The following is a 22,561-nucleotide window of genomic DNA, read 5'->3' on the forward strand; positions in this document are numbered from 1 at the left end:
CTGCAGGCCTCAGCGAGCAGCCTCGTCGGGCTTACAGAAACCCCCGGCTCAGTGTTCCTCCAAAGGAAAACGGGACCCCCACCCACCCAACCACCAAAACCACCTCGAAAGAAAATAAACACTGCAACCTCGGAGGCTACTAATGTGAATAACGACATGCTGCTGAAAGCGTTTACTTATTCCAAATCCAGCAGAACATTTTAAGTCCTGTGTGTGGGCTCAAAGATGACCTTGAGCAAATGTAATCTGCAGTGATAAAAAGCCACCTGTTTTCCACTGCAACAGATACGCACCGCGAGCCAATTATTTCCAGGCATACATTTTATCCTCCGCGATTGTTTACCCGACAACACAAAAGTAAATAGTTCTCGCAGCGTGTCAACTCGGAATTTGAATATTGCTTAAGGAACTGACCCGTGTGTCAAAAAGATCTGATTTGATATTCCAGTCATCTTTACCACGGTGGCTTTTAAATTACTTATTTTTTCCCGCTCATGTAATTCCAACTGAAAACCTGACGTGCATACATAATTCAAGATCACATTACATTTTGGCCCCACGCAGGGGTTTTCATATCCGCAACGGGAATTCCAACATCTGCATCAAACGGAAAATGTTTACATATATTTGTGTTGACTGGTTTAATCTTCATAACCCTGGTCTGCGCCCAATCTGCACCACGACCCATGTTGCTCACACTGGTTCTGTCACATTCAGAAGATTAGTCGTTTTGTCGCTGAAGGGGAACAGAGTCGCGACACGTCGAATTAGCTTCAGCAAAGTTACATCATTCCCTGAAATGGTGGAAGCCAGCCTGGGTTGATGGAGTTCTTCAGTTCTATCAATTATTTGTCACAAAAGCTTTCGGAGTCTGGAGGTAATTTCCACAGAGAGCCGTGAGATATCACTCTCTCCTTAGTGACAGTCTACACACGTGTCTGAGGAGGGTACAGAACAATATCCAACTTAAATTAGGATCAGGAAGAAAATCCATGATCCACTCTTGTATCCGCATCAAAAATCTAATGTGGGTCATTTGTATAAGATATCACAATCTATCTAAGAATTCCAGAACTCTCTTTGTCTCTCTGTGGCTCACATATCTCAAGAACCGTCCATCTTACCGGCTTAACTCTTGGAGTGTTTATCGTTAAGGGCCCGAGGAGGTGCAGCGTTGAAGTTGGCGTAGTTTGGACACAGCTGGTACGAGGAACTCTCCCAGTTCTGGGTTCTGCGTACGGAGTCAAGCAGCTCTGAACTCTGGGCAAACAGCTGAACAGCTCTTTGAGCCGCAGCGTGGTGCAGCTCCAGGTTTCTGTGGACTGAGTCCTGCAGCCGCTCCTCAATTACTACAGGTCACTTTTTACAGATTTCTAAAGAAAACTGCAACCAGCGTCACCACAGGCAAAGTTAACAGCGTATTCCTAATAGGCAGGTTGAGGACGGGCACTGGGCTGGTTTCAATGGCTGCTTTGAAAGGACATAAATTGAGTTGGCCCCCATGAGTGAGAAAAACGTCAACCAAAAATGAAAAATATGCACGTGTTTGTTCAAAACTTCTTGTGAAGCTTGTTAAGTATTTGAATGTGATGTGGAAACGCATGAGCAAGTTTACATCGCTCATTAGAAGTTATTTTCTTTTCCCTCACTTATTGTAATTGGCTTCTTACTGTCAAAGATATCATGAAACTAAACAATGAGTGATGCCAGAGAAAAGCTCATTTTGGATAATTTACCATTTATTTCATATAAAACACCAGATGGGGGAAACGTCCTCGATGTGGAGGAGAGCATCAATTTATTTTGAGTGCTGCACTGGTTGGACATTTTTGGAGATATGAAAGTGAGAGAAAGTCTTTTGCAACAACTCTCAAGAGCCACACAGGAACACGCCGTACTTTGCAAATTAACAGGAGTCTCACAGAGCCCCGAGGACGAGGGAGGAAGCAACCAGAGCCGAGGAAAATTCCTCCTCAGTCCTCTCCTGTTCCCCTCGCTGACAGCCCGAGGCCGACCTAAACGCCGCACCTATGCAAATCAGAGTCATTGTTATGAGACAAATCTGCCACGGTAAAGGCCAGTCCCCCGCCCATGTCCATGTCCCCTTCAGTCATGTCACCGCTGGGTGACCGGCTTGTTGCTGCTGTGGAATTAGGGGAGGTGTGGGGGGATTTGTGACAGGATTAATAACTCATTCTCTGGGTTTTTCTGAGCTTTGCGAAGCTGGGGGGGGACTTTGGAGTTTAATATAATTCAACCCTTTGGGTAGTTAAGCTTTAATCAATTATTTACATGTTTTTATTTTGTTTGGGAAGTGGGTAGAAAGAGATCTAATATAAAAAAAAATAAAGAATTCAGCATGCAAATTGATGAGTAATGTGATATAAGAGCTGTACATCTTAGTTTGAGTGACAGCGTTTTATGTCTTCATGTTGCTGGATCATAAACCAGGGAGTATAACCTGCCGCACTTCTAAACGTGACCACGACAATATCTGACGTCACCTCGAGGACAGACTTGAAATCGTCGGCATTGTTCAAATGTCACGCACGTCAGTGTCCGTGCCGTAATTAACAAAGCACAGTGAGTTAGTGGGCTTGAAGGCCCACTCGGTAATAAATCCACTCAAGCCTATAGCGACACACAAGTAATATTATATCAGAGCTACAACACGCTTACACGGTTTCAGCCCCACAGACCACCCAAGCTGTGTTATCTGAAGCACGCGATTCATTAGTGTCCCAGAGTGACACGTCAAATAAAATGTTCCCAATAAATACAGGAGACGAGTTAACAGCTGGAGCCGAGTGTCACACACGTTCACTGCTTCTTGGTGAATCTACTGTTTCAGTGCTGAACGCCGTGTTTTCAGTTTGAGTGCAAAATGCTACTGTGTCAGTCTGAATGAATGTGAGGCCAAGGAAATCCAAGAGAAATTAATATTGTAAATGAATGAGAAAACTACATATGGATTGTTCAAATCTCATAAAACTGTTTAATCCAAAGACAAACCGCAGGGGCTGACACTGATTTAAGTTTAACTTCAGGTCCTTTCAGTGCTGAACAGCAGGATAAAGCCGGCACAGCACTGAAGCAGCTCTCCTTATGTCTTTGCTTCCTCTCTGAGTTGCAGGAGGATGTGTTCAGGCTGGTTACTCCCACCAGCGTGTGCAGAAACTGAAGAGAAATATCTGTGACAAATATCTCCCGCTGAACCAAAAATGGTCCACCTCTTTGACTGCAGCTCTGAACTTTGCAGACCTTGCTTCAGAGAGTTCCGTGCATTTCCCGAGGCTAAATATTGACTCGGAGTTTCAACTCTCTCTCTCTCTTATGGTGCTCGGGAGGAGAAGGAAGGAAAAAAGAAGGGACATAGTCTTGCCCGTAGCCATCTGCATGACCTATAACACAACATGTCCAGGAACAGGGGAAGGCTAACCTCTAGTAAGCAACAGTAGTTTGAAAACCAACTCACCATCAGCAGTCGCAGTGGCAGGAGCATACAGGTTCCCTGAGCCAGTTTTAACTAAGAATGAATTGGGGCCAAACTCATCCTCAGAGTCAGAGTCCTGGGCTGGCTGAGCCGCACAGTTACCTAGCAACCCTCCCTTGCACTCATTGGCTGCAATGGAAGGGGGAGGGTATGGGAGCTGCTCAACAGGGGAGGAGGAGGCGGATGAACAATGCAGCGGAGGACCTGTAGACCACAAACAGAGACAACACATGGGGGGGAAATGAAACACACCCAAACACAGGCAACATCATATAAGAGCAAAAACACACAAACGCACAAACGCACACACACACACACATGCAAGAGTTAATTCTGACACTTCAAAAAATAAAAAGAAAGAAAAACAGCGACACATCTGCCTTTGTCTCCGCCACCTCACCCCAGCTGGGACGAACAATACAAACAAGTGAAAAGACTGTGAGATAGAATAAGAAAAGGTAAACATCTGCCACCGGTTTGGAGAAATAAAAACAACAAAACAGCCTTTTTAGGACGTTAAAGGCAAAAATATAGAACAACAATTGCGGCTCAAATCTTATAAAAAAGAAGCTGATTGGTTAGTGCATGCAAACATCAGAGCAGAGCCGCATAATAATTCATAAAAACAAATTAAAAAAAACTTTGACCTCAGTTTTAAAAATGTTTCTGATAAACTACACTTCTCCAAATGATGCTGGCAGATTCAAACGTGTTTACAGCAGCCGTGCGAATATGTTCCTGAAATAAGGCGGAGTCGTTAATATCATGTCCTGTGGAAACGCATAAAAAAAACGCTGCCAGCCAAGAAATGAATCCACCCTGAAACAATCCTTCCTCCTGCTTCTGTGTCCATCTCAGCTTTCCTGCTTGTCAGTAGCATAAAATACCACAGTCATCAGACCGGACACTCACCTTAACAGCACAGTATGAATAATTTACAGGTGTGATTATTTATAGCCTCTTGTTATATAGCGATGTGCGACCCCAATTCTTACACATCACGCAGTTTCTCTATTTTTTCCCTCCCAGGCTTATTGACTCCAATCCCCGCGCTGTCATGGAATGTTAAATCTCCACAGAGCTCCTATTAATGTATGATTAACTTTTGATTCGGCGCTGTGCCGCGCTGAAAATGGGAGTACTTCAGAAAACGCGACCGCGGCGAACAAAGCCATCAGTTTAGTGCTCTCCCCGTCTTCCCATCAGTCCGCTGGCCTCGACGCTGAAATTCCTGCTGACTGGACTGTCATCCATCAGCAGAGAAGATACATTTCTCCTCGCTCTGTAATGATCCCTGAAGAGCATTAAAATACGACTCACTGACTCGCATCTAATTAGGAAACAATTAGCGATATTAACATATCAGCCGCAGCCCCTACACAAGCAGCAAAACGTCCACTGCCCCAGAGAGTCACAGTTTGTGCTTTCTATATACTCCACAACACACACTTCATTTCTCCCTCAACCCTCTGATGCCGATGCAGTAATGGGTGCAGAGGCACAGTCGCCATGCTGCGGGTTAATGACTGTGACACTGCTGTGCTTGAATATACAGCGACACACGAGCGGGAGAGGAGCTGTTGAAAACAGCATCATTACAGTCATTCCCAGAATCCCTCAGATATACATCTGAGACCTCCGCATTTAATGTGCGTCAAAACAACAACACCCTTGCTGCCGCACCAAGTGGCGCCCGATGAGCTGGTATATATCTGCCGCTTTGAAAGATCAAGAGCGAAAATGTCAACATGAAAAGAAAAAAGACAAAAAAAACGAGCTCCTTCAGGTCCTCGGCAGAATATTACAGCTTTTACCTTCAAGCGAGAGTTGATCAATGAGACAAGAGGAGATTAAAGTCTGCTAAAAATGGTCAAAGTCATAACCTAAATGAGGTCAAGGTAGTCACGCTCGGCGGACGTTATTCTTTCGCACAAAGGTTTTACTGTCTCGCTGTGTTTAATTAACACAGTGGGTTCATGCGTGAGCCGCACGCACCGACTGGGGGAGAAGCCGCCACTTGAGACGGCCAGAGAAGTTTCTGTGGCTGCTGCGGGAGTTGATTGACTTCGCCTTCGCTCGAGATGTAGCGGCAGCAGAGAGGGAACCTTTACTTAAAAGCCCCGGCTTTAGTTCCTGACAGCTGCAGGAGGCAGCAGTGACTTTGGCCCGGCTGCAAACATTGACCACCACTCACTGCATTATAGGTGTTAATCAGCTCATTAGTAATCCAATTAAAATCCCAGACGAACAAATTGGGTGGCTGTGATCTGCAGGTGATGATTACTGGTAATGATATTGGAGCATTTAGTGCAACGCCCTCTCCCACAGGACACAATCCCACATACATGTCCGGGAATATGAAGGATGTTGTATCATGACGGTGTAGTATTTAATTCTATCAGTAAATAATCATGAAATCTTACACTCTGATCATATTAAAGTAGATTAACTTTGATAAGATTCATTAAAAGCTGTTTTTATTATTATTGTAGTATTATATTTCAACCGTCTGAATTGTGAGACTTAACAAAAGACGTTCACGCAACAATAATTCAAAAGAAGTAAACTTTATATCAAAGCTCTGGTTCAAAGAACGACATTTATTTCCAAGGGAACACAACAACAGTATGTGGTGCCAGTAAGAGAAGCCGAACGGCAGCAGAAACATGAATGTGGGCGGACGGCTGCGCGTCAATATTTCTTTATTTCCTACAAACCTACAACTTACAATGAAGAAGAAAGAACGTGTAACTGTGTTGTACTCGGAGACTGTGAGAGGACGCCGTGTGTTGGCAGTCGTGCAGAGACGGAGAAGATCTGTTTGCAGGGATGTTTCTCCTGTAGATTAAACTGCAAATTTATTTTTTCCTGGAAATCACTTGCTGCTCCACAACTGCTGAGCTGCCACTGGCAAGTATAGTTCTCAGAGAGGCTAAGAAGAAATTACTGCGATGTAGCATTAGCCAGAGCTACGTTAAATATCAGCAATTTCATGCTGGAGAATCCCACGATAGATTATTAGCAACGGCATAAAGCTTTTGTTTGTTATTTTCCAGTTACGACTCTCAAACTAGATAATCAAAGAAGTTCTATAGCGTTGATTCTCTTTATGCATTTGTTTTTCAAAGGCCAAACAACGATAGCAACCATCACTTCCACACAGGGCGAGTAGCACGCAGCTGTTAAAATACATAAGCTTTGTTTTTAAATGCACTGGCATCGGATCGGTTCTCGTTATCGGGGCCGATCCGCAGGAAGTTGTGGGATCAGAATCTGCGTCAGGAAGAGAAAAATGAAATCCCCACATCTGATTGAAAGCTTTCCCAGCAAGCGTCTAATACAAGTGTAGATATTTAAGGGAGAGCTACCTCTGCAGCTTAAGAAATCCATATGGGTTCACAAATCTCTAAAAGCTGAGGTTATATAAACTGTGATATCATCCAGCACGAGGCTGAAGCTGTGTCACCGTCTCTTCCCAAACCGAGAATCAGTTTCTGGGAAAAGGCCACATAAATCATTAAAAAGGCCATTTTGGAAAATGTGAATTATTGACAAACTATCAGCTAATAGAAGCATCAATATAAAAAATATGTTTCTGCCTTTAACACAATCTCACTGAAGGTTTTTTATCAACAGCATGACTTACAGCTGCTGAAGATATAGTATCTCCCATCTGTCACATCACTTTGATACCACACACCTTCATAGCAACACAAGGGCAGCAACTATCAGCTATTTCTACTACAAATTATTCTGTTGTTTAATTAATAAGTTGATAATTTGCTCCAGTAAAAGCATTGCATATTTTGTCTGACGCTCTTAAACCCCAAAACACATCGAATTTACAATCATAGAACAACAGCGAAAAGCTATTTCTCACATTTAAAAGGCCGGCACTAACGTTATTAGCGACGCTGACAATAAATTGCGCTTTCAAAATTGCTTTGTAATTCATTTTTACGTCAATCAACCAATCAATTAATCAACTAATTGCTTCGGCACTAAAACCAATAAACAATTACAAACTTCATAAGGATTTGTGGATACACTTTGTGCTCCAAAGACATTTTAAAACCTCTGTATATTATGTTAATGGGTTTAATCTGTGTATGCATGTGTAAGTGTGTGTGTGTGTGTGTGTGTGTGTGTGTGTGTGTGTGTGTGTGTGTGTGTGTGTGTGTGTGTGTGTGTGTGTGTGTGTGTGTGTGTGTGTGTGTGTGTGTGTGTTTGTGTGTGTTTCTGGTTGTGTATATATGGTGATGAGTGATGAAAACGCCAGCCCACACCCACGGTCACTGCAAACATTAATGTGGGGACTGGGATGCAGAATCATGCGCCGGAAACCATGTGCATGAGACTGAGGCAGAATCAGTCATTACTACTGCGTGAAAATATACATTTAATTCATTTGCGTTTAAGTTATTTTCGAGGAAAATAAACTTCAGAGCGAGGATGCTACCACGAGAGAAGAAAATCGAGTGAGAAGAGCGAATATCTCTCAACTGAGGAGTCCTTATTTTTAATCCTCTCGCTCGAAACCAAGCTAATCGTTCTCATCTCGCCTCTAACTGCCGTGAATTCTGAGGCTATACATTGAATTTCAGATGGATCAGAGGAGATGAAAGCCGTCGCTCTTCAATTCATCGTAACCACCCTGGTTAAACGCGCTGCACGCTCACGGTACCAAAGCGTGGTGAAGCGGACGTGTCACTCCACGGTGGCAGCAGGAATTATCTGCTGCTAATTCTGCACTCACATCTTAGTTAGGGGATGATAACCATTAACCGTTTGACACATTAGCCAACTAATACGAATTTGGACAGATGTGCACCAGACTGACCCCAGAACATGTGGCTGTATCTGAGCCGGCCTGTTAATGAGGGTTGATTTTTGTGATTGCCCACTGTACACGTCGGCAGTTTACTCTGTTGCACATCGTGGTGACTGCACGGCCGTCACGGTTGCAGGAATGGGCGCGGCTACTGCAGAAAGGTTTCGCTGATGTCAGCCTCCCTAAGACGCTAAAAAACCTGGAAGTATCGACGTTTTTACGGTCCACTGGATTTCTCCCCCGACGGAGACAAACTGTTTATGCTGTTGTGTGCAGTTAACCCCCTTAGATGTTGCATCAGACACTCGTCCATTAAATATATTTTTGATCCTGTTGGTTTATGGTTAATAAACAGTCAACATGCGTCTGTTATCTGTTGGAAAAGGAATTCAAAATGTACATCCCATATCTTAACATTTGTAAATGACAAGTGTTTCCAAATTGGTTATTGATAGTAATCGTACAGTAAAATGATGTATACTTTGTTCCTAGCATCAATTTAACTATAGGAGGATTCTCAACCTGTGGTAGCATGTTCAAAGCTATTGTCATATCTGTAGCTGTCTGACTCTGATCACCATCCTCCTCTTCCTCGCTCGTGTTCTTCCTGCTCACACTGAAATGCACAGCTCTGTTCTTGAGCAGGCACATGGCAGGAATCTGTATTTCCTAAGGTGCAGTGGGTTTTTATTCCTTGCCTGCGCCTTCTTGGTATTTTGCAGTGAACGTCGGTAACGTGCCGCAGTGTTGACACAATCCTTCCTGTCGCTGGCAACCAGGAGAGCAGGGCATTGTTGATTTAGGGGCGAGCAGCTCACCACATTTTCTCTCCTCACCCTGCCTGCTCACACCGAGTCAACGGCGTACCACAGCTGCAAGCATGTTCTGTGGTATTCACATCGCTAATTGGAGGAAGCACACCTTCTTTAAAAGTGTTCATTTCAGCTGATTAATTCCCTTTGGAGTCGCACGAAGGCGGCAGGTATTTGTCCCTTCTGCAGTTTCTAATTTGAGTGGCACACATTGTGAAAGTGCGATTACGCACACCACATCCTCTGGTAACCTTGATTAAATCTAACACGGGGCTCTTTGCAAAGTCACCGCACAAACTTCTGTGTTCTTGTGAACTGTCAGAGTTGTATTTGGATATTCTTCACAGTCTTGACGCGGTTTTAAATCAGCTGCAGCATTGGGGACGCAGGCGTCCTGAGGACCTTGTTATAAATGTCTGTCTACTGTTGATATTAATCCTGCACACAGGCCTTAAGTAACTGCCGGGGCTAAACTAAATATTACAGAGTGGGTGATCATAATGAATCATGAGCAGGGTGTGCTCTGGAGTTCTGGGTGGAAATGAACCTTGAGTTTTCATGTTGTTAAGACAAGAACACTAAGTCATAGTAACTAATGTATAGGGTCATGTGAGGGTTGCAATAAAACATCAGGGATCTACTGTAAGTCTGTTCGAATGGGGAAAAGGAAACAGTTGGTTTAATAAATAAGCTTAATATGTCAAACCTAATGCAAATAATAGTCTATTAATTGAGTTACATGTGCCTACAAGGGACTTTGGCACACAAAGGTACCTTAATTGGACATTTAATAGCTTTTAAATTGCCTTAGCTATTTCCCTTTTCGCTTTTTACTTGGTCCCCCCCGCCCAATGACATCCTGTAGCTCAGCTCAAGTGTCCCAGTGTTTACAGTGTGCAACACAAATGTTCACAAGGCCCGGATCAAGTTGTCCTGGAAATGTCATGCAACACAAAGGTCTTAGAGCCACTAAACCCTTGAAAGGACGCTTGATGCCCCTTTTGATTTGAAGTTTTTTTCCCCCGAACTCACTGGCAGTATGTGACGCTGCCACGACTGATTAAATGTGCCCTCTCGCCTGTAGTATCACTGCTCTTTGTCTGGATTGATCTTCAAAGAGTGTGGAGAGGCTGCGTTAGTCCTGCCTTTGTGCCGCCGGCAGTCTTAGAAATTTAATGTGTTAGTGACGTCAGTGAGGAAATTAAGCTTCACATAGGTGTTTTTGTAATGTGACACGAAAGATGTGGTAACAACAGACAAACACAGTGGCTAAGGTTGTGTGACATGACTGCAGAGAGAATTACATCAAATTAAAAATCTGTCAAACGTCAGAGATGACGGTGTTTAGTATTATTTGCTGTATAAGGACTGAGTGAACTGTTTGGTGTCTCTCTGGCAATGTTGGATTTACAGGATAATTAGTTTCTTGATTTTCAGATATGTAATTATTTCTAGTTATTATTATCCTATAAATACGTTTTTAAATCCACAAAGATTTACTAAAAACACAATTTTGTGCATGTGTGTTAGAGTGTGTGTGTGTGTGTGTGTGTGTGTGTGTGTGTGTGTGTGTGTGTGCATATAAACTGTTTAACCGATAGGTCACGAACGTTTTTGTTGATTAACGGTTTGATTTGTTTCAGCAAATGTGAAAAACTACAGTAATAAGTATAAGCTGTAGTTTAACTTTATGACAGGGGCAGAAGATATAAATCACATATGCATAAACCCAATTTATCACTCAGTCACTTTTCATGTGCTTGATATCGATACTGGTCAACTATTGTAGCTGGTCAATGAATATTCAAATCATAAATGCATCATAAATATGTGTATCTTACATATATACACTTATATTATACAGTCACATTCCATCTCAATGAGACGCCACTGGATTCACGTGAGTTTATCAGACGGACAAAGCAACATTTGAAATCGCAAAAATAATCACAATATTGCTTGTATAAATAAGATGAAGCTAAATGATCTAAACTCATTGTAGTGACAAAAAGTAATAAAAATTAATTCAATCTGTAAAAGGTTTCGAAATCCTTACAAGTCATTGGTGTTTGTGCTCAGGTAATAATTACCAGAGCTCTCCAGGCTGTACACACGGCTTAATTCTGGATTTTGCATTATTAGGATTCTCAAATTGACGTAATTGTTTTCTATTGCACAGCTGCAAGCCACAACTAGCCTTTTATGAAATAAATACTTGATAGGTGATCTAATCTAAATCAAGAAACCCAAAAAAACGATTGAGCGTGCAGCACAAAGGGACAGTTCGGATAAAGCCACACGCCTGAAGCATCACATGCAAGTGATAAGCTGCATTGTAATTATCGAGCAAACATTGCAGACGTGTGGTTTTAATGCAATATTGTAAAATGAAAGTTTCTTCACAAGAATTTACCCAATTGATGTGGTGCAAATTTTATGGATCTGTCCCAAACTCAAACTGTACGATGATCAACACAAATACACACACTTGAAAAAAAGAAAGAAGTGGAAAATGAGCTTTTATGAGTCGACATCGGAGAAACGATAACAATTTCTCTGACTGTGCCGTTTACCTGCTCGGGATCAATATCTATACAGCCAACATAATGTATGATGAGGCAAGAAAACTAATTGTAATCCTGCACCTGTAAATGTTTTTTTGTGTGGACATGCCTGCCCATTACTGAGAAAATGGAAATTATAAATGAGCGTAATAAAAAAGCATTACCACACAAGGCACAATTCCATTTAAGGCTGACCCACAACATTTCTATCAGCACTTTAAACCCAGCATCCATTACTTACAACTGCCGTGCGCTCTTTAGGAGATGCTGAAAGACAAATTATAAATGCTTCGCTAATATGCAACCAGAAAACAAGCAGAGGAAATATCTCTGACTCCGACTACTGTGTCGCCTGCAGGACAGTTTGGACGATAGAATCCGAATCAACACGTCACCTGCATCAAGTTCTGCCACAACAATACCATCATTGCATTCGATTACAAACAGGGAAGATTTACGTCTCACGTGTAACGTCACCGTATCACGTGACGTCCAAACCTCACAGGAGCAAAGCTGCTGCAGTTTTCTGAGTCAGGTGCTGCAGTTCTCCTCCGGCTGAATCACCCCCGAGACGACAGAACGTGGCCCTTTCATTGGCTTAAGGCTTTTCTGACATGCGTGACATGTGGTGGGTTTAAATTCCAAGAACTTCCAGGACCTGTTATCTCGTCCAGGAGCGAACGCAATTTATTATATCTCCACCTTCTGGAAGATCATGTTTTAGATATGGGCACCAACATGGTAGTTCTTAATTTGGAGGAGCAAAGCTGTTTTGTTCAGGAGTTTGTCCCCATGTGTTAAGGTTGTGTTAACATTGCAGCACATTCTGAATCAAACAACAGGTCGAAGAGGTGTTTTTCTCATTGTAGTCACAGTTTGCAGTTTCTGAAGAGAGTGAACAAGTCTATTTTCAACAGGGTTTGAATTTATAAAGTTTTTCAGGTTACGTTATCTACACAGACCAGGATTTGGCCTCAGTCTGATGAGTTCAGGAGTCTTTCTAGAGAAACTTTCTTCATATGGGGTAAGATGTGAAAAGACTCAACCTGAAAAACAGCATTTTTATCCCACATATTCATAATTGCACAGAGCCAGCTGACTTAGCCTTACAGCTCGTTAAGTACAACTTTCTCCTAAGATGAATCACATCACATGTACATTATGGAGAAGGTTATTCCTCTCAAATCACAGGAGCACCTGGACTAAACCTCATTTCATCCCTATTTTGAGACAATAAACATGTCCATCTCTAAATGGATGTCTTGAATTGCCAATTAAGCTTAATTAAGTAGAATCACATTGTTGAGAGGAGAAACTTTAAGCTGATGAAATGTCATCATGTGAAGAACAAACACAAATGCGGTGCTAGGTAGAAACGCGTGATTTAGACGAAATTAGCAGTTGTCACATTTCCCATATGTTCGCAAGCCATGGATCCCAGACACGTCAGACATATGCCTCTCGCTCTTCTTCAAATGACACTATTATTAAAATGTAATTACTCAGTGATAATCTATTCATCTGCATGACGGAGGAGGAGGAGAATATCCAGAACAGTAGCACACAAACCTCAGCACACAGCAGAAAACATACCTGGGAATATATATAATATTTCCCTGGGAAGATGAAGAGAATGCCCGAGTGGCTGGGTCTAGAAAATGGCATTTCTTCTTCTCTGGCTGATAATAAGCACAGACTTCCTCCACAGTCGTCTCTGCCTGGCTTGTGCCACTCTCATCCACCGAGTCCACTCTATTTGTCTGTGCTGGAGAGACGGCGTGTGCCCCGGCGCTCCAGCCCAAAGACACCATCTGTTTCTACTTCTCTGCGACAAACAGGATGAATCGGGGCTAGAAATGTGAAATTGAAACCCTAAACGGAGCGAATGGAACTTTCTTGTGTTGGAGAGGAGAAACCTCGCCGGTGCTGCTTCACAGAAAAGTCCGGGAGGAGCAATTTCACCTCCTGCAAAATGTTTAGTGGACACATAACTGGAGAAGAGAATGAGCAAAACTCCTCTTCCAGAACTGAGTAATAACAATTTTCAAGACTCCTTACTCTTAAACTCCAAAGTTCAATTTTCTCTGCTCTTTACTTCACTAGTCTTTTGAATCAATGTTGGTTCTGACATGGTCTGACGTTGCTAAATCCCTCCATGCAGCCCCATTCAAGCATCCCTGGGGCTTCCCTTTGTTCGAGGATGAAAAGTAAAGGTTCCAATCTCCTCACCTCTGGGCTGCTAACAACATCCTGCAGGCATGCGATGGCTGATTCTCAGGATCTCCTGGTGACAGTTTGTGACTAAACTCGACACAGAATTCTCCTCCAACTGCGAAAAAGTGCCATAAAAACAGGCTTATGGACGCATCCGCACCCAATCCCGACTTCAAAGCTTGCGCATGCTAATCAGCTTTAAATGGATGTTTCTAGGCCTCGATCTCAGATAGCTTGATCATCAACTGAGCCGACTTAAACTATGGCTGAGAAAACAATGCTAATAGTGGATAATTATCAGCTTTTACTCCGTCTGCACTGGCTGCTCTATTCCCACTCCCATCACACACAGAGGCTGGTGAATAAACACAATGGCATGAATAAATAATGACCCCACAATCCTCTTAAGGTCCCCGAATAGTGGGGGGAAAATAGACAAAAGTTTACTTTTGGTGTTTGAGAGCAAGCGGAGCCTGAAATTGTAAGCGACTCATTAGGGCTACATGTGGCTTGCCTGGGGCCTCGCTGAACAAAGATGGCAAGATCCCCATCCTGTCATTCCTCGGCACATTTTAGGCCTGGCCTAATAAAATTCTAAAGTATACCCTTAAGTAAAAGCTACACTCCCAATAAAAGATAGTAAAGAGCTAAAGCACTGCCTCAAAACAGCTGCAAAACCATCACAGCTTCCAAACTTCTGGAATCAACATTTTATGAGACGGAGTGAGGGAATTCTGGGAGTATTGAGGCGGCCACGTTTTACTTCATTCGTACGGATTTGCCGTGTTGTGTATAAACACTGCAGTGATGTGTACGCACACCTCTGTCAAAACATTACTTCCTCCTCTCATCATGCTCTCCAGATAGCTTACGTAAAAGCCCACTGTTTTTCATTTCAGACACTTTGTCAGTGTTAAAGAATTGATTTGTGAATGCCTCCCAGCTCCCACTGAGTGCATGACAGTTCAAAAGGCTATCTAAAGCGCATGCTGTCAAGGAGCCGGTGTTTTCTAAGTACTTATATAATTCATGCCATGGTAAAACTTGAGCCGGTGAGAGTCTGCAACACGGCAAACAAGGGATTGTTTATAATGGGAGTAGTTAGGAGAACTTAAGAGGAGCACGGCTCTGACGTTGAATTGATTACTTGAGCAAAAAATATGGATCCTGATCTCGTCAGTGCAAAACATCTACGTGCATCTTTCACATCTCCTTTCCTGAAAAAAATACACAAGTACGTATTGAACACAGTGGTGGGGGCAGCGCACGCCTTCATATAATTGTTGAGGCTTCGGCCAAAAAACGAGGTGAGCCAATTTAAATGAATCACTTCCACTGAGGCGATGAATAGAAATGCTTTTGCCTCGGGTAGACGGGAGTCCGAGCAACTGGAGATGGGCAACGACTTGAACGCGACAATTAATCCTTTAACATTCTGTCAATCCTGCAGTAAATCAGAATGCAAATATATTTTTCATCGCTGAATATTACTCCGCCACATGGTTATTTTTAATTAAAGGTAGTGGTAGTGAGGAGGACCAGTATCCTGCAGCAGACTCTTTTTAATGGAACATCTTTACGAGGCCTCTAAACCTCTAACTTATAACTTTCTTATGAAGAAGATACAGTAAAACACATCTGTACGTGTCGAAGCCGTGATAAACAACAAATAAACAAACGTGTCCTTAGTTGATCCACAGGAACGAGAGCGATCAATAATTGATCAGTTAAAACAATTTGAAGCCAGATCCACAGTCCTTCAATCACTGCACTCCAACTTTTATCACTTGTTATTATTGTTGTGTTATTTTCCAGAATGAAATGCATCCGTGTTAAATATGTTATTTCCGAAATGCTTAGAAACGGCAACTGAGCATTAAAGTAAAAAAAGGTATCTTGTAATGAATCCTGTTTTCTCCACATTCAATTTTAATGACAGATTTTTTTATTTTTTATATATATTTAATGCCTGTTTTTCTGTTTCTTTTCATGCTCATAAATGCAGCATGTAATACGTTTGCTTTATTGTCCTGTGTAAACAGAGAGCCCGTGCAACAGTAAACAACAGTGACTGGACCGCGCTGTACGAATAACAGTCCACTGAATTAATTAAAAAACTAAAACAACAACAACTTCCCTCGATGCGTTTAATGACGCCCTGATCAAATCAGCGGTTTTCAAGATTAAAGGGTCTATGTGTAACATTCAGAAAAGCCTTGTTATTAATGACACTAGTGGCCGTTAAGAGAACTGCAGGCAGAATCTTGTTACGTGTCCATGAAACAGACCCCCCCCAATTAAATTGATCTGACTTGACGAGGGAGATTTTCCCAGATAATTTGGCCACAAGTCTCCAATTAGAAATAGAACCACAGATTGACTGGCATCCGAGAGAGTTGGGGAAGATTTCATTTCATAAATTATGCTACAATCTGTTTCCTTATTGACAATAGGAAAAGGATTCTTACAAATAATCTATTTAAACTAAATGTACGAGCACAGTATGACTCCAAGGTTGCGTTAGGTTCGGAGACCGCTCCTCTTCACTGTCTTTGAAGCAAGGCTGACACTGAAAAGATGATGAAACCTATTACAAGGGTGGGACATGAATACATTTTTTTTTTAAAACACCAAAGTGAAAGTCTGACCCAGGATTGAAAAGCACCAAGCGTCCGTTTAGTGTTGGCTAACAAGCCATATCCTACAGACTCTGTTGCAAGGTGAAATACAAGATGAGATCAATCCTTCCACTTCAAAAAACACTCCCAGACATCGGGGAAATCAGGACATCGGGGTCATCGCCCAGAATGTAAAACAAATTATTGTAATGTAATTTATCAACATAAACAAGGTTAGGGGGGAAAAAAGACACAACTTCCCTGTTCCTGCTGTTTTCTGTAGGGTTTTTATTTAAGTCTGACGTTGACATTTTGAGAACGTCTCGCTTCAGGTTGCCGTCCAGTCCCTAACTCGGCTGGAGAAACGTTTCCGTCGTTTCCCATTGGCACCAAATGAAATGCTCAAACTGTTAAACATCCCTAAACCACTATTAATGCTCAGTCTGCTCAGATTGTCTCGATAGCCTCACGTGTCTCTACGCCCCAAAAAACTTGACTATTCCCACAGTGCAGGCGTTGAGGTTCGGAGATGGAGAGGATGCAGCTCCGGTGCGACCTGCTGCAATTTATACGGCTGAGATAAGACTAATGTTTCTAGTGTGACAGCAGCACTTTAGGGGAACCTCTAAAGGCGAGAGGGGGATCTAGAGCTTATGTCCGCAGCTATTTTCTTCAACATGCACAGGATGTGAAGTTTCCCTGTGCCCTGCCACTTTCACCAGGAGCCGAATGATCCAGGAAGAACCTGAGCTGTCTGGCACAACAAGGTTTCGGGGAATCGCAAAAAATCCTGCGTGTGCCCCCGTATCTAAGGAGGCTAATCTTATTTTGAAAACGTACAAGAAAGACAAAACCCTGAGAGAAGAAGTGGGAGTGTTGCGAATAATTAATCGCACAGATATATGATCATCAAAGTTATCACACACACAGGATCCTGCGTCCCAGGTGGCTCAGATCGAATGCTTTCAAGTTCATAAATAAAAACTTCAGCTAATTGCTTTTCACTAAAGATAACATTTAAAACTGTCTGCAACTTTATGCCAAAAGTATATATAGTGTTACCAGCAAACAATATCAAATAACTGGGAAATTGGTCTGTGTCTATATCGAGCTTTTCTCGTCTTGATGACCACTCAAAGTGCATCACGGTGGTTTTGCCATTAACCCGTTCACACACACACACACACACACACACACACACACACACACACCCAGCATCTGTGTGTCTCCATTACACACAGCTGGTACAACAACTGAGGCCAGTTCTGGGTTCAGTATCTTGCCTTTGGCCGGTGAAATGGATGAGCTGGGGATCAAACCAACCTTCTGGATGGTGGACGACCCACTCTACCCCCTGAGTCACAGCCGCTGACTAATAAGATAAGTTAGCAAAGAGATAAAATCAATTATATTGTTGTAGAAGGTCTGAAAAATTATCTAATTAATTTTATACCAAAAACAACTCAGAACTGACCTGCTCGGTTTATTAAGGTTAGTATTATGTGCAGATCCAGAATCAGAAATCAGTGCACGGCTAAGCAGGGAAAGTATTCCCCCCCCGAACCGACCATAAATATAACATGAGCATAGATAAGTGACTGTATGTTAAAAATGAATATTGCTGTGCAGAGGGACAGACGTTGGGAGGCTGCGTCGGGATGATCCTCGGCGGACGAGGGCTCATCCTGCTCCGTGTCGCGCACTGAGCTGTAGCGAGGCCCCTGAGCCCCGGTTGTAAGATGGGCCCCGATGTGCTGTTGGTTTAGACTGTCAGAGGCACTGGCAGTGGAGTGGGCATGCAACTCCACAGATAACAGCCCAAAACTGTCCACCCGGGCCTCTAAAACCCAGCAAATTAGCCTGCAAATGAGCCAGAGAATATCTCTACTAATCCATGATCTGAGCCGCGACTCTGCCAAAAAAGTAAACAAATAAATAACTTCACAAGAAATACTGGGGGTGGATGGAACCGCGGCCGGGAGCTGGGAAACCACTAGTGATTGCTTTGAAGCATCGTTCTGCCTGATATTCTGCTTCCGCGACGCCCGTGACCGTTTCGGAACAAGCCTCCATGTCGCGCTCAATCTGGATGCAGGGAAATTACAGGACCCGGTATTACAGAAAACAATGTCCCCGACAGCAGATGATCACAGTCTCCGTGTCTGTCACAGATGCCAAAAGGCGACGATGCATCAGGATACCACTGTTTTTTAACAAAAGAGATTATATTCATCTCGGCAGGACGGCTGCTCATTAGCAATCCCAACTGTGTACAGGATTTAATTGTTTCTGGGACTCTTCATAAGACGACTTTAGTCACTTCTGTCATAACTCAGCCGATACAAATACTTACTGTTTCACTTGATCTGGATTCTTCAAGTGAGTTTCAAACTTGTTTGAACGATCGCTGTGTAATTCTGGACATGGAAGCGTCTTCTTAGAGAATATGGCAATATTTAGGAAAAGCTAGTTTCAGAAAAGTAGGTTAATAAAAGCAACGTACGGTAATAAAGATAATTTACGTTGTCAGATCAAACCCATGTTAGTTTTCTGTTTTGCTATTTGTATCAAGCCTTTTGAATTGTTTTATACAAAACACAAGCAGATTTAGGTTTATATTACCGGAGGCTCTCATCTTACTGAATATTCTACAGCATTCAGAGAATTACAAGTAATAGCTTGGTAAATTAAAAAAGACAATCACTCCCTATAGTCAGTTAAAACGTTTGTTTTAGTCTGTGAAAAGATTCAAGGTGAAGCATCTTACATAAAAGATGTTATTTATATATCTATATGTAATATGAGAATAATTACATTTTAATGTGCACAAAGTTATCTGTCACTTAAACATACTGATATGTAAATGCTATACTGTGAATATATATTTTTCCTTTGCTAAAAGAACATTCTGTTAACAACTAAATGCTTTTGTATAAAGAATTAAGAATAAAAGACGGAAAGGCTTTATGGACTAAAATTCATTTTTTCAAACTAAAACTGATGAGACTCAGTAACAATATGACTCTCACGTATGACAATAGATTTTTCTGTCTTTAATTTTCATGCATAAATAGTGTAATTCATAATTTCATGTGGTCGTGTACCTTGTCCTGTGTTTAGGCACAATCAAGAAAGCCCATCTCTGTGGTCCCACCACACAGCGTTAAAACACGCTCTCACCCTTATACAGGAAGTGTCTAATTGGAAGTCTGATTCCACTTCACCCCACGAGCTCCGTATGTTGTGTTAAAGCTCCAGGGGAAAAAGTTCAAAGATAGAAATCACATCTTAAATGTGGAATATACATCAAAGCAATGTGCTGATTCTCCTCTGGATGACGAAGGATCAACAGCGTTTTCAGACGTTGCAACACTTCCTGGGTCAACTTAGGGTAAAAAAAACAACAGAACGAGAGCCTTTAACAGAAGAAAATAGCTAATTAAAAAGGTTAAATGTCCTATAATAATAATTACGTTGACCAATCACCCTCGAGCTCAGTTGGTGTTTTGCTACACAACGGAAATGTGGCTTGGGCCAAGAACAACAGGAGCGAGTAGAGCTGAGGACAGGTTCCTTCAATACTTCACTCTCAAACACAGCCAGGGGACAGGCTGATGTGTCCCGGCTCAAGTGCAAATCCACCAGAGATTTGCTTTTTCAGAGCCCTTCATCCTTTCAGGGCTGTGACACGCGTCGACGTCCAACACCTGTCCCTCAAACAGGAGTCAAGCTATGTTCAAAGATTTAGTAACTGAGCGCCGCCCGGAGCTCTTAACCTCAACCCCTTCAGCGGTTCAAAGTTTCGGCAGCGAGGGAATAAATCACCGTCAATGTGGGATACACGGCGTTCAACACGGATAAGGAAAAGTACTTCGAATTATTGCTCTAATATTATATGTCTTGTTTTACGAGAAGCTATACGTATTATTCGAAGAGACAGAGGTAATCAAGTATTAATTCGTAGCCACTATTAGTAATTTTGTGTGATAATGTGCAAAGCAGATAAGCTTCATTAACATAACGCAATCTGAATAATAGAAGTTGGCTTTTATATCTCTGTATGGAAATCTAAGGTTATCAGCAGCAAGGGAGGCGGAAAGAAAACATCCTAATCTTGACAGCTGTAAACAAATCTGTGTAAAAAAAAATAGGGCGTGCGCGGTAAATCCTGATGAAAAGGACCGGCCACTTTTCATCTGACAACTCAACGTCAATAAATGGTGCTCTCACCCCCCCTCCGACTAAAAGCCCGATCACATCGGCAAATTAGCCACGATGTGCTTTGAAGGTAAAAATGCAGATTGAAGACTCGTGTTTATTCACGAAGAACAAGAAAGGCAGAATTGAATTAAGAAACACGACGATCATTTGTCTTCAAGTCCGTTTTTTTTGTTTTTTATTTTTGCTTGCCACTTAATATCATTAGTCAGTGTTGTAGCCTCGTGATAAAAATGTGAAATGCTAGAAGAACTATGAACAAAAAGCCACTATTTATATACATATATACTTTATTTAACATTTTGAATGATACTGCTGATGCTTTCGAAAAAACATCCTTCTTCCAGTGTTTCACAATCAAACTGGTCCCCTCCTCGAAAATAAAACATGAAATTGCCATTTGTATGTTTCATTATGTCCAGTCGGCTTTAATGCGATTCCCTTTGTGCTGTCATAAACCCTCTCCTCCACGCAGCAGGCCGGAGATTCAGCTGCCACTGAACACACGGATACATCGCACCAATCCTTGCGTCATCCCTCTGGATACCTGTAAGAATTTCTGAAATCGGGCTGAAGAATTTATTGAGGACTTGTTAAAAGTGCAGAAGGAGCCCGGCCTCCGTCGTTCGACCTGCTTCCTGTGTATACACTCGGTTTTTTTTGTGCGATGGTTGTGAATGTGACATTTGCCATCGGGGCTGCTAATCATGTATTAGTGGCTGTTTCTGTGGCACATGCACTCTTATTATCATCAATATAATTACTGCTACTGGTCGAGCTCTGCTAAAAGGGAGTGTTGTGATTCCGTCGGTGCTGAAAACCAACAGTCAAGGCTGCGCTCTGATGGACTTTGAATGAATTTGACAAATGTCGATTTTGGAGACTTCAGACGCGTGTGAAGATCTCGACAGGCGCATCAGTTGCTCGAGTGTTGCAGTTATTCAAATTGAAAGGTTGTGGACGGACTTTCACAATAAAAATTTCAGCGGTGTTCCTGGAGGCGGTGCCCCGGAGCGATGCCTGTGCAGCTGGCAGGATTCGAGTAGTGAGAGATGATTAAAATTAATTAGCTCTAAAAAAAAAATTGTTACACAGTGGAGGACCCACACTGGCAAAATAAAACTACAAAAACCTACTGCCCCAGTATATATGTGTTCCTGGTTAGGCTGGGGTCTCTCCGTGTGGAGTTTGCATGTTCTCCTCATGTTTTCTCCACATATTCTGGAGGTGAAGGTAAATTGGGGGACTTTAAATCAACCATAGGTGTGTTGGACTGGTGCCTCTCGCCCATTATCAGCTGGGATTGGCTCCAGCTCCCCCCACAACCCTCAGAGGATAAGCGGTACAGATAAGGGGGGGATGGATGTGTTCCTTGGCTTCTCTCCTAAGACTCTGCTCTTCTGGACAGAGATTTGAGATGTTGGGTGATTCCTTCTCTTTAAGTCTGGGGGTCACAGCCCCACATGCTCGAAGCACCACTTTAGATTTCTCCCTCCACATCTGTTCCAGGTTGTTCTTTCAGCCCCTGGAACATCTAAACCTCCTCGTGCTCCTTCCTCTTACTGTTTGAGCCAGTATGGATTTCCTTATGTTTCTCTCGTTCATCTTAGGTACAGGCTTGTGAACTATTAGGGGTCTAAACCCTCGGAGCTAAATTTTACAGTAATTTTTAATTATTTGTCATTACTCAAATCCTGTTTGCTGTAGGCATACATATAGGGTACATGTACCTGTGTGTGTGTGTGTGAGTGTGTATTCCCAGGAGGAGAGTGAAGGAAAGCAAAGTCAGTACACAAACTAACCAGCCACTG

General features: G+C 42.5%; 1 protein-coding gene across 8 annotated transcripts in view; it reads right to left on the bottom strand.

Annotated features, from left to right (window-relative positions):
• Positions 1–22,561, bottom strand: part of tenm4 (teneurin transmembrane protein 4) — a 159,044-nt gene that overhangs the window by 96,892 nt on the left and 39,591 nt on the right. For 6 of the 8 annotated variants that reach the window (XM_035154796.2, XM_035154805.2, XM_035154804.2 and 3 more), the window contains exon 4: positions 3,476–3,697. The exons of the other annotated variants lie outside the window; for them this stretch is intronic. In XM_035154796.2, coding sequence (XP_035010687.1) covers positions 3,476–3,697 — 222 coding nt within the window. The remainder of the gene's footprint in view (positions 1–3,475; positions 3,698–22,561) is intronic. 8 annotated transcript variants of the gene reach the window in all.

The sequence above is a fragment of the Hippoglossus stenolepis genome, chromosome 4, assembly GCF_022539355.2.
Source record: "Hippoglossus stenolepis isolate QCI-W04-F060 chromosome 4, HSTE1.2, whole genome shotgun sequence".
Classification (NCBI taxonomy): Eukaryota; Metazoa; Chordata; class Actinopteri; order Pleuronectiformes; family Pleuronectidae; genus Hippoglossus; species Hippoglossus stenolepis.